At 39.5% G+C, this 12,725-nt stretch overlaps 1 protein-coding gene across 4 annotated transcripts in view; it reads right to left on the minus strand.

Moving 5' to 3' along the window:
- Positions 1 to 5,299, minus strand: part of ERG (ETS transcription factor ERG) — a 63,548-nt gene extending 58,249 nt beyond the window's left edge. For all 4 annotated transcript variants that reach the window (XM_051641241.1, XM_051641233.1, XM_051641227.1 and 1 more), the window contains exon 1: positions 5,182 to 5,299. In XM_051641241.1, the coding sequence (XP_051497201.1) occupies positions 5,182 to 5,199 (18 nt within the window). In that variant the 5' untranslated portion in view covers positions 5,200 to 5,299. The remainder of the gene's footprint in view (positions 1 to 5,181) is intronic.
- Positions 5,300 to 12,725: the final 7,426 nt, after the last annotated feature.

Genomic DNA, 12,725 nt, shown 5'->3' on the forward strand with positions numbered 1-12,725 from the left:
CCCCCAGAATATATTGAGGGACACAGCCCTATCCAATCTCAGGCATGCTTGGTTACAACATTTAAAATAAATCCATAAAGACACATTCATCCTTTAAGGAAAGGATTGATACCTTTTTCACACAAGCACATTGAATTTTCTGTGCCATTATCAGTGTTTTGAACACAGTCAACATTTCTTCTTTAATACACAAATACAGGACAGCAGGATGACTAGCAGAACACGTGCAATTTTGTAAGACCATTGGCTTTTCATTACTGACAATGTGAAAAACTGCTAGTATTTATCTACTGTATAATTATCTATTAGAAGAAATGAATTTTTTAATAGTGATGAATCTGATAGAAACCACATTGGAGTAAATGAAAAGGTTTTTAACTTCACAAGATTTGGCACTGCATGTGATATTTTCTGCTGTACCACTTTTACTTTGTTAAAATTGGTAATACAAGTGATGCAAGCACAATCTTTCTTTTTTTCCACTTCGCTGTTTTTCAAAATAATTCCGTTGGCTTGATTTAGAAACTTGTATTATGAAGCCTATGTCTTTTTGTGTGAACAGCATTATATATTTTTACTGCATTATCAACTGTCACTTGGAAAATAAATATCTTCTTTTGGCATTCAAATTTCTCAAAACTACTTCTGTATTTATCCTTCAGCAACTCATTCTCCAAGAGCACTTGATTCTTATTGCATTATTTTTTGAAAGACCTTTTGTAACTCATAGAACTTGCTGAAAAACACTTTGTTAAGAGATAATGTAGTCCTTGTTAAGAAAAAAACAAACATACAAACAAACCGACTCAGACAGTCAAACATACGCATCTTCCAGCTGTTGTTCCTTGCCTGGGGACTTAATTCTGGAAAGCAAAATCCTTATATTTGACTTTGTTTTGGCATATATAGCCACAAACCAGATTGAGTTAAATGACTGCTGACTGAAAGCAAAAGAACAACATAAAAATCCCCTAAATATCTTCTTCTGTTCTTATATTACTATTTCTTTCTTGAAATTGTACATTTGTGTTTGAGTCGGAAATACTATTTTTCCTGGAAATAATTATAGGTCTGATTTTACTGCATTTATTGGAACAAAATCTTAATGAAATTGGTGGAAACTCTGAATTAAGGAGTGAAAGATCAGGCTAAGTGGTTTAATGCAGTCTTCATGTTCTTGCTTCTTACTTATCAGAGTATGCAGGTGTGTGCTTAGATTTAAGATGGTTGTGTCATATCACCAATGCAATGGAAGTTATTTAGAAGCTTAAAGTTAAATATACCATTGGATCATTTGCTAACTGAGATGAGTGGAAAAAGGGAATAATCCTTATAATTTTTAATTCAGGGAACAGAAGTACAAATTACTGTATTAGTTCTATTGGATTCTGAGCAGATGCAGTCCTCTAAATAAAGACTTAAAGACTTAAACATTTCGACATGCCAAGAACAGGTTTTTTTAAAAACACTGTCTCCAGCTTTCCTTGGATTTAGAAGTATTTAAGTAATTACATTTTCTAAAAGAAAGTAAGAGAAAAGTAATGCTACACAGAGAAGCACAGACTAAGATTCCTCACAAAAAAAAAAAAGAGCTTGCCACTATATACTGCTTTAATCTGTATATTAGTACTCTTTCAAGCCTTAGAAATCACAAAGATTCTCTTGTCCTTTATCACAGACTTTCTCCCATAAATCATAGCTTCCACATGACCAGCACGTTAGAAATCAATAAAAAGAAGAAAAGTGCATATTTATAAGTAAATTAGTGTAAAATAAACATCCACATGTGTAACAAATAAGTTATTGTAAAGTCAAGATAACTTACTGAACAGCTTTTCTAAGAATGATTGCATTGGAAGGCAGGGAGAAAAAATAACAAGGCATATTACAAGGCAGGGAAGTAAAAGTCTAGTAGTATTTTTCCTATATAATGTTTTTTCCTTTACCATAGGATAATGGGGAAAAAAACAAAATTACTTTCAGGGTAAGTATTTTTACTTCATCTCAAAGTAGTAAAAAACGAAAACCAAAAAGCAAACAAACAACTCCAACAACACCAAAAAAAAGACAGATGCCTAATTCAGAAGCCTTTGATGTTTTCTAAAATTGCATTTACTATAACTAGTGGGACACTTACAATTAGCACTGCTGTATTGATTTGACAGTCTTCAGCTTTGGTGCCCTGCACCGTTGTGCTACAGCTCATATCTGTCAGGTATTACTTGTGCCAGAAGGAAATATGTCACCTTATTGCTGAAATCTTGGCTGTTGAAAAACTTGGAAAAAAAAGCTTTTTATTCTTCAAATGCTAAAAAAAAGGCATAACAGTGTGATTAGCCATGTGCACACCAGGTACAGGGAAGTGAATGCATTAGTAGTATCAGCCCCCTGACTGCATCGTGAAACCAAAAGCCCTTCTATGGAGCTGCACACCTTCTTCCACCACCTTCCTCTCCTCAGTTTCTCACGCCGCCCTCCATGGGAGCCTGCCCTGCTCCTGGTCAGAGGGAGAGGTCCCTGGCCTGAGTAAGGATGGACGTTCTTACAGCTTAGAGGTCAGAATTGAAGTTAGCCATCTATGCCATAGCCTAGGAAGAAGGCACTGTTGTGTCCTCCTTCTTAGGAGAAATCTTCCACCAAGGACACTACCAATGCAGGAGCTGCCCTGAGAGGTCGAGGAAGTGCGTGGGAAGCTGCTCTGCTCCCCTGCTTTCCTTGGCATGGGGAGAAGGGGAAGGGGGCAGCAGAAGAAGGACAGGGGGTGAGAAGAAACATATCTTCCTGTAAAGCTATGCTCGTGATGTCAACCCCAGTGCCAGAAAACTTACACAAATGCTTGCCTTCATAGATACCCATTAGCCCCAGCTAAGCCAGCCTCATTTCTCTGGAGCCCTGAGTGTCCCGTGAATCTGTTTGCAGGTTATGATAGGAAATGGATGAATCAAACAGTCTTACTGGAAGGCCACTTTCACATGCATATATGTCTAGAGCAATTTCTACAGGGTTATGAACAAACACATAGTCGCAACAGAATTTTGGCATTTAATGACAGAGGCCACAGCCTCTTGTCACCTACACAGAGATAGCTCAGCTACTCATTTCCAGCAGACAACACAAGTCATGATATTGAAACTGCAAAAAGGATTTGCTAAACATAACTGTTTAGCAACAGCATAAACACCCGTTTGGCATTCAAATGGAATGTCTTCATTTTGGAAACCTCTCAGTTAAATGACTTCTTTATGTACTCAGTATAGAAGAGGAATTGAATCCCTTTGGACTGGCTTAGCTTCATGTCAGAGTACATTTCCTGCACCTGAAGTACATAGCACCTGTAATTTCTTTTCAGTCCCTTTACATTTTGCACTTGCATAAATAAAATCCTTGCTTCAGAATATAAGGCCTTCCGAGCACCCTGGACACAGAAATCTTCAATGTTTTGGAGTGCCTATTTTCTCCTTCAAGTTTCACAGATCCAGATAAGGAGGTAAAAAATGAAAGTTTTTCAATTCAGAAGGCTTTGCTGTTTGCATTACATTAACAGGCTGCGTAATACACAGCTGCATGCAGCCTTCTCACTTAAGTAAGCGTAAGGTAGAGGTCAAATAGTAACAATGAGATACAGTTTACATTATGTACCCTATTATAATTCAGCCAACACAAAACATAAGAAACCTCCCATAAGAGGTTGCATACAATATCTAAACTCACTGTACCATCATTTTTGAAAAAAAATTCTCATAAACATCAATAGTGCGTTCTGATTAATAGACGCGAAACCCAGCATCACTATCATCTCAGCTCATAGCCTTTCTTTTAGCAATGCAAAACCTGACTCCATGAACATCAAGATTTTCCTACAGCACCTGTCATGTCCTGTGTGCTCTGAAATGCTCAGCAAAACCTAAGGGAATTCAGCTGTTTCAGGAACTGCTTAGCATATAATAAATACTGGCCAGCAATGCAGAAGAGATTCAGATCTTTGTCTCTACAGATAGCCTCTTGAAAGCATCAGTGATTGCAAAAAGAGATGTTTCATTAGTTTTTTTAGCCACATTGTCTCCAGGCAAGACTTTCAGATTTCAAAGACTATAACAAAAAGCAATACATTCTCTATAAATGTAAACATCTAAGCAGAAGTTACTGAGAAATCAAACTGCAGCTCCACTTAGCTAATGGCCAGCTGCCGCTGCTATTCTGTATCTTTGACTAAATCTCTGGCATAATTAGAAAAGTACAGAAACACACAATACCATGAAGAAAACAAATACCTTGATCCCAAATCTGATAATGCAATGTAACAGAGTCCTCACTGTACATACTGATTTGCTCTTTACGTAAAATTAGTTTCACTATCACAAAGTGTTTAGTTACAGTTATACTTCTGCAATTAATCACAGCTATTGCTATATCTGTAACTGCTACCTATTGCAACATACAGAGAAGCAAAAACTAGATCCATAGACATATAGAATTATTCAACTTTCTAAGTGATACAACCTGAAAAACGCAGCAAAGCCATTCTTAAAAAAAAACAAACCATGCACCAAGATCAATTTATAAGCCAATAAGTTAATTTTATTGTCCAAATAATAAAAACAAAAAGAACACACCCATGAGATCTTGCCGCCACCATTAAAATAACATTCAGAAAGGTCCTGAGTATTAGGATAGAGTTTTGATAAAAGCACATAATTAACACCTGCATGAGACAGAAGCAACAGCTGGTGCCTCTCATTCCCACTTGCTAATCCTTGTGTCCCCATCAACAAGAGAAACCTTTAAAAGTATCCAAAAGGTTAGCGCTCTTAGGAACCCTTTCTTTCCTTCCAGTGCACACACCCTCTCGCCTTAGAGCAGTCCGCAAACACATCCAAGTTGTCAGAATGATACCTACAAGAAATTTCTGAAGCTCTCATAAAAGGGCTTTGCCTATGCAATCCACAGCACTGAACAGTGAATTTAAAAAAACCAATTTTTTTTCCGAGTTTGAAGTTTTTAAGCCTTGCGGATGGTTGGAGTAGGAAAAAGGAAATTTACTAGGCAGTACAAAGGAAATCTTGTTGTCCTCTATTGTGGCAGTGGGGGTGTTGCCCAATTCTAACTTATCTAGGTTGATAAAGGAAACCAAAGAACACGCCACTGAAAATAATGCCAACAAAAAAGGTACCCCTTTCTTACCTTAATAGTGCTTGCCATAATGTGATCAAGATTATTGATTGCTAATAATTGCTAATAATAATTATTGCTTCGCTCTGACCAGAAAGAAGTTTTGATGAGGTTGTTTAGAGCGGATGAGATTGTGCTAACTCTGGGAAATGAAGTCAGCCAATGGCAGGAAGAGGTTTCTATTGGTCCTGGCCACTGCAGCTTGAAGAAACAGGATATTTGGGAGTGAAGAGATAAGAGTCCTAAAACAATGTTGTTTTTCTTGATGATATGTGACTGATTTTTTTAATTTATTTTTTTTTTAACAAAAAAGTCAATTGCTTGTGACTGCTTGGGCAGGTGTGATCTGATGTGCAGTAAGTGTGACATGCCACTTTGAGGCAGGATGCAGATGTCAGATGAAATGGGCCAAATTCAGGACTAGTTTCATGCAGTGTATTCACTTGGGAATTGCTGATTCAGAGCCAAAGCCAGACTTGGTATAAGCGGGTGTAACTTCACATATGTTAATGAAGTCTAGCCCAGCTTACACCGCATCTATATTCGTCCATTAGCTTAATTCCTGGATTCTTAAGCTATTGACACTTTCTAGCCTATCTGATCTACCACTTTTTTTTTTTTTTTACATTTTTTCTTTTTTCTCAGAGAAAAAGTACGACTGGAGACAATAATTTCTTTTTGATGCCTCTTTCTTACCAAGGAAAGGAAGTCGCAAAAATACATCTATTTCAAAGAGTCTTAAGTTCTTCATACTCTTCCTTTACTTGACAGTTCTATCCATGCATGAAAATAAGATTTCACTGGCAATTCCCTTTCCAGTTGGAGTGTGATAGTAATTTTTTCTGCAATGTTATATTTTTATTTGTCCTTCTGTAGCACTTGGCAGTCACTGGGCACCCCAAAACTACCAGCTGTGCAAACAAAATACTGTCCCAGAGCCTTGCTTAGGAGTGCTGTACTGAAAAAAACAACTCAGAAGTATGACAATAAGAAAGGCTAATTGTTTCTACAGTACCAGCCAGCATAAAAGTCCACCTGTAAAGAACCAGTCAGGATCCAGTGCTGACACAACCCTCTTGCTCGTTTGAGTCTTGCAACACTTTGTGGGTTTTTTTTAAAGACATAGCTCTTGGAATTGAGAGATTCTGAATTTTCAGCTAGAAGACAAAAGCTTGAAGATAGGACCCTCAAAAATTAAAGGAAAAATTAAAATAAGTCAGAGTGTAGTAATCGTTTAATAACCCTGTAACTTTAAAAAGCTAGTCCTGCTAGAATCAGTTTATAATTTCTCAGTGCTTCCTATAATAACATCAAACCATGGACTGCAATGAGGTCCTGCCCTCTGCCTCTGGTATGATAAAAAAGAACAAGAAATAGCAATGGATTGTCATAGCATCATGCAGAGAAGGCAGATGACGTCACTCTCTCAATGCCTTCCTCTCCTGCTCCTTAAGAAAAGAAAAGGAAATCGGAGCGTTGTTCTGTAACTGGTGATGATGGCTGGCATTTGGTGTGCATTTTTTCTAAACCATACACATGACAGCAGTAAGGCCCACTTCACTCTTCCCCTCCTATCCTGAACCAAAGAAGGTAAAATGTGGCCTTGCACTCTTCCAGAGATGCACCCAGAGAACATGAAGTGCTGCCTGCTTATCCCTCGGGCATTCTCCCTGCAAGCACTGCTCCATCTCACACAAGACAGGGCAGAGGAAAGGCTTGTCCAGCTGCCCCTGCCAACAGGAATGGCTCTGTCACCCACTAGGTCATGGGAAATCCTGGTTTCCAGGTGTCCCATGGGGACCACAGTGCTGGAAATCCCTGAACATGATGGAGTGATACAGGAACAGCACAGGACTGGCATTTGTCAGAGCTGCCGCTGAGTGATCGCAGTTATTAATTGAAATAAGTAAAACTTTGGTGAAAAATCACATAAAAGAGAATAAAGAGACATGGAGAATAAAAAAAGAGCTCACATAATACTGAAACAGCAAGAATTAGAGAAAAACATGTCCCAAGTAGTCAACAGCCTATCCTTGAGACATAAGCCTGCAAGACAAATGCAAGGGATGGAAAGGAGTGCTTCCCACATCTTATCTTGGTCAGAGCCCTGAGCACTAGGTATGAAACCCTGACTAATTGGACTTGCCACATTAACATCTCATCAGTATATTAAAGTACTATTACCATAAGAAAATACCCACCCATAGGCTAGAGGGACCCCTACTAGCAAAAAGCTCCTACTCTTTCAGCATGCATAGCGAAATTTTTAAGCACTGTCACTTTAAATGGAAGCAAAGAACTACTTAACTGATCATGTACATGAGTGATAGAACACAACTGGAGATTAATTGTATATGTTTCAGTGTATTAAAGTAGCCCTTATGTTTTGGGAAGCTGAGATTGCTTTGTGGAATACAAGCTTGTTCCTTTTTCAGTGCAGAACTGGATAGTAAAGGAAATATCTCAACTCTGTGTGTATCAGCTTATTGTACACCTGATGGTGGACCCCACTTTCAGGACCACGTGAGGAGTCCCTGCTTCAAGCTTAGAGATGTGTCTCCTCCTTGAACCTGTATCCCAATTCATCTCCAGCTGCCTCACAGCCTCAGGGCTTCCTTAACCAGCTGCAGGGGCTGAGCAAGCCTCCAGCAGAATCCAGATCCTGAGGGACAAACTGGGGAGAGCTCTTCCTCCCGGCTCTGGATCCTCAGGCACCACAGGTTCAAACCCCTGTACAAGTTTAGCTTGACCTGACAGAATCATAGAATTGTTTTTGGTGGAAAAGACCTTTAAAATCATAAGTCCAATTGTTAAAATAGCATTTTACTTTAAGGAGCTCTGGTTTCCTTGTCTGCAAAGATGATATCTGGTCACTTCAGAGTAACCCAGAGTCAGCAGTACTGTGCAGTAGTTTATATTCTCTATTGGTTGATTCATATAGAAATCGGGTCTTGCACTAATGAATGTCTTCTTGCAGTCTGCATCCACCGAATCACTGTGCTTCTGCAGAGTAGCTAACTTCTGGTAAGGTTCCTATTTTCATTACAAATGGTATGAAAAGAAAGCAATTTACAGTAATTGTATTTCATGGGGATGTTGATTTCCTCCCTTTTCATCTCCAAACAATGAGCAAGACAGCCAAAAGATTAGAACTTTTTCTTGAAATTTCAAAGCATTGTATAACATTTCAGTTGGGTGACTTCCACTCCAGTTAAGTCCATGATGTTTTGTTGGAGTTTTTTTTGTAAACTATATTGAGATGCTTAAAGTATCGTTTCCATCTCTCCAGAAGATGGGCTCTAACAAATTCATTCACAAGCAGGTTTTAGTAACGATTCTTCCCCAGTTTATCCCCATATAGACAAACTTCCTCTTGATTTTTATTGGGCTTTTGGAAGCATAAGGCAGGCAATGTCAGACTCTGCTGAGCTCTATTATTATTATATAAGTTTTACAGAGCCCACGGCCTGGTAAGGATTTTGCTATTTTAAACTGGCACACATTCTGTTCCAAAGAATTCCATGAAGTTTATTTGACTTTCAAGCTAACACCCACAGGCAAGATTTCTGAGTGCTTATGCTTATGTCGATCCAATTGCAAGACACAGCCTTGGTATTGTAAGGAAAGGAAAATATTGGGTTATCAAATCACCATCATCTAGTTGCAAAAGAAAACCAGTACAAACACTTCTACTCTTTTTCTCTCTTCTGCATTTTGTTAAGGTTAAATAGAAAGAAAATATGTTTTTGTTATGTTAGGCAACTATGTGCTAATGTCTGAAATAATTCTGTGCGAGTTTGAAAAAAATGCAGCTCGGTCAACAAACAGAACAAAACCACAAAAAAGTATTAAAAATCCACACAAGTCACCTAACACTTCCTCCCCCCCTTAATCTCTCCCTCAAGCTTGTCACCCTAATTTGTTTGGGCTCATTTCTGGTAGAATTTTTTTCTATATTCAAGCCTGCATCTAGAATCTACAGAGCAACAAAACCCTACCTCATGTGCTCGGCATTACACGTGCTTAAGTTTCTTGATCAAAACCAGGTTTTGCACATGCTTTAGAATTACTTATACTGTGCTTAAGTTCTTTCCTGAATAAAGACAGGCTTGAACACTACTACTTTAAGTGCCTTCTACCTTTAGGACTAAAGAGCTTTCCTTTAGGTAAGTGCTTTCTAAACTGCAGACAGAGGATCTGATCTGTGCTGATCTAATTATCTTATTATTGCTTAAACCAAGAGGGCCCTGTACAGACCTAAAAACTTTTTCTGACTATGCAAAGCAAGCTATTAGACTAAATGCTAATCCAAAGAAAAAAGGTTTTTTGCTTATTGCATCCTTTCTAAGATGTACTAAAAATATGCTCAATATGCATGTACTCACCTAAACACATGTAAAATATTTCCAAAGAGACCATTTCTCATGCTATTGGAAACACCACTAATAACTCTAAAACAATCCTGTCCTCAGATTTTTTCCTATCCTACCTGCTATAGCATTAGGATGTAAGAAATATATTGCAATATTCCCTGTGTAAACAGTCTGCTGCTCTGTCTTTAACTTTTGTAAGTGTTCCTGGATAGATTCTTTCCTTTTCTGAAGTGTTTTTAGTACTGCTAATAATATGGTCTTCCTCCCTTTATTTGTAGAGGTTTCTTTACATTATAAAGAACTCTGGGTAAATAATTGGATGAGCTAGAGACACATTACCCTTCTATGCTATGCTCAGTGTATATTCATACAGTGTCTGCAAATGTGGGTATTAAAAGAAAAGAAGATAGTAGAGAAAAGGTGAGCTCTGTTCCTCTTGCCAGCATTACATGTAAAAAGGAGGTTCTCCTCTAGGTAGAGCCAGGCTACAAACAAAAAACAACTTGAGCACCATAAAAGACTTGGCATGTGTTTTTTTTTTTAAGCAGGTGTTAAGAAACTCAGGTTAATTAATGTTATGGCACATGAAGAGACACCTGTAAAGATCTTAATCCTCTCAAAAAGATACAGCATTTTGCTTACATGTAGCTCTAAGCATCAGTTTGGCCATAATCAGCTCAGTGTCTGAGGGCCAAATACCCTCTTACCAAGTTTTCAGCAAGCCCTTCAGCAGGACTTCCTCCCATTAATTCACAGTTTTCAGTTGGCTCTGAAGAAAAAAGTCAGTAAATCTGCTAACTGAAGGGAAACTCTCCCCTGACCACAAAGCAAGCTCTTACAAGTAGGCTTTTAGCAGGGGAAGAAGGAGGGGTGCCCAGGAGAACGGGCACCTGCTCCAAGGGGCGGCAGGGTCAGCAGACTGGGCGCTGCTCTCTGGGATGAGCGACTGTCTCCGCCCAACCCCAGGCCTACTGGGCTTTCAGGACTGCCCAGGGGACCTCTTCCTTCTACACCTGAGTGGGCTTGATGCAGCAGGTCTGAAGACACAGGACAGGCTCTGTCCAGGGAAAAATGGGGTCCAGTTCTGTGAGAGGCTTGTGCCCACTGACCCACAGCTAGGAGCGTGGCGGTTAGCTCAGGGAGGAAAACGCTACTCTGAGTGAAGTGGGTAATTTTCTTTCACCAGACTCCAGTTGTCAAAGCAAGGATCCCACGTAAAACCAAGTAATCAATACTAATTATCACTACTAGGGCAACATGGCATGCATCCCATGAAAAGCACCTTCTCTTCCAGTATTGTTTCCAAGCTTTCAAGCTTCTCCTTTCCCTGGGTGCCAGGTCATCCAGCAGAGCGGAGTGGGGAGGACCATGTCCCCATCCTCACGATGCTCCCGGCTCGGCGGCGGGCACTAGAGGGTGCTCCCGGCCCCTCTAAAGGAACGCGGTCGGCTCCTGCACGGCTTGCTCCAACAGCGCTTTCCAAAGGCAGAAATTACTTCTTGTCTTAGCAGGAGTACTTTAACAGAAACCGATAAACGAGATTCCTTCCTGCTGCTGTGGCACCCACCGCCAGTTTTGCCCTCAGGGCTAGTTACGATTCAACATCTTCCCGCTCTCCCATCTTTGCTTCCTTTCAATCACCCCACACACTCCAGGTGCTCCAACTTGCTCAGGCAATTAGACCCTTCGCAGCTTTCCCCCATCCTCACCTTCCTTCCTGTAATAGCAATGAATTCACTTCACTTGGTGGCAGAACTGAAAAGTTGGAAGAGCAGCGGATTTGGAGGCAATACGATATTTTTTTTTTTAACTTTACTGCATGGAACAATAGGAGTCAAGAATGGATTGTTTTCCAATAGACAAGGTTTTACATAAATGAAGTGGAAGTTTTCTAAGTGAAAGTCAAAAGCATTTCATTTACCAAGTATAACTCCCTAACTATGACTCAGGATATCTAAGAGAGGGACTTCTGTAATAATAGTACAAGGAGTGATGGTTTAAAACAGAAAAATGGTAAATTTAGACTAGCTATTGGGAATAAACTATTTCTTGTGACGGTGGCGAGACACTGGAACAGGTTGCCCAGAGAAGCTGTGGATGCCCCCTCACCTTCCTCCCCACCGCCCCGAGGTGTTTAAGGGAAGGTTGAATGGGTTTTGAGCAACTCGGTCTAATGGGAGGTGTCCCTGCCCATGCAGGGGGGTTGGAACTAGATGATCTTCCAGTTCCCTTCTAACCTGAACCATTCTATGATTTTTGGTGACTACACCACTGTTTGCCCACCTCTTCTGTTCTGATCATCTTTGGAGAACAGCTATATTCTCTACAAAAAAACCCCAACCAACAACAACAACAACAACAATAAAAAAACAACAAACAAACAAAAAAAAGACCACAACAACAAAAACAAACAAACAAAAACCACACACACAAAAAACCAAAACCACCACAGAAATGGGAAATTAAATGGGAGCTCTGTCTACATTAATTACATTAGCACAGTCACTATTACATTGACACTGGACTTATTTGCAGTAGTTAATGCAGGTACTTCATAATAGGGAAGGGCTGACACACTCATTTACAGACAGGGAATTGACCCACTATTGCTGAAATGGGATTCACTTCATCAGGTTTCAATTTTTTTAAATGTAGGTGTCCAGACTAAGTTAGTTCTCCGAGACCACTTCCGCAGTTCCCGATACAACTGTCCTGTCTTCAGTCTCATCTACAACAGCTACTTAGAAGAGGTGAGATAAATAGCACCTTTAAAGTCCTCTCTCTCTTCATTACTGACACAGAGAACCTGTATGATTACCTGAGACATCCACATTTTGGATAACTCTGCTTATATGAGATCAATCTCACCCAACCTTCCTTTCAAACTTTTCTTAATTTTCCCATCTCCAAAACAATGGCAATTGTACCACCAAATGCCAAAGGAGTGCTGTATGGATTAAGAGTTAGGGTGCTGACACTTTCAGCTGAAAGTTGTCACTCATATGAAAGCTATTTGTTTTGTGTTTTATGATAATTTAAAGGTGGTTAAGTGACAATGATACTACAGGACACAAAAAAACCCTCCAGACCAAAACAATTTAAAAAACCAAATACTCTGTAAGGAAAAAAGAAATAACTGTGAGGGCAAAGGCCAACATTTTTCATCACTTTCTTCCAAATGTT

This window comes from Apus apus, chromosome 1 (assembly GCF_020740795.1).
Source record: "Apus apus isolate bApuApu2 chromosome 1, bApuApu2.pri.cur, whole genome shotgun sequence".
In the NCBI taxonomy this organism is placed as follows: domain Eukaryota; kingdom Metazoa; phylum Chordata; class Aves; order Apodiformes; family Apodidae; genus Apus; species Apus apus.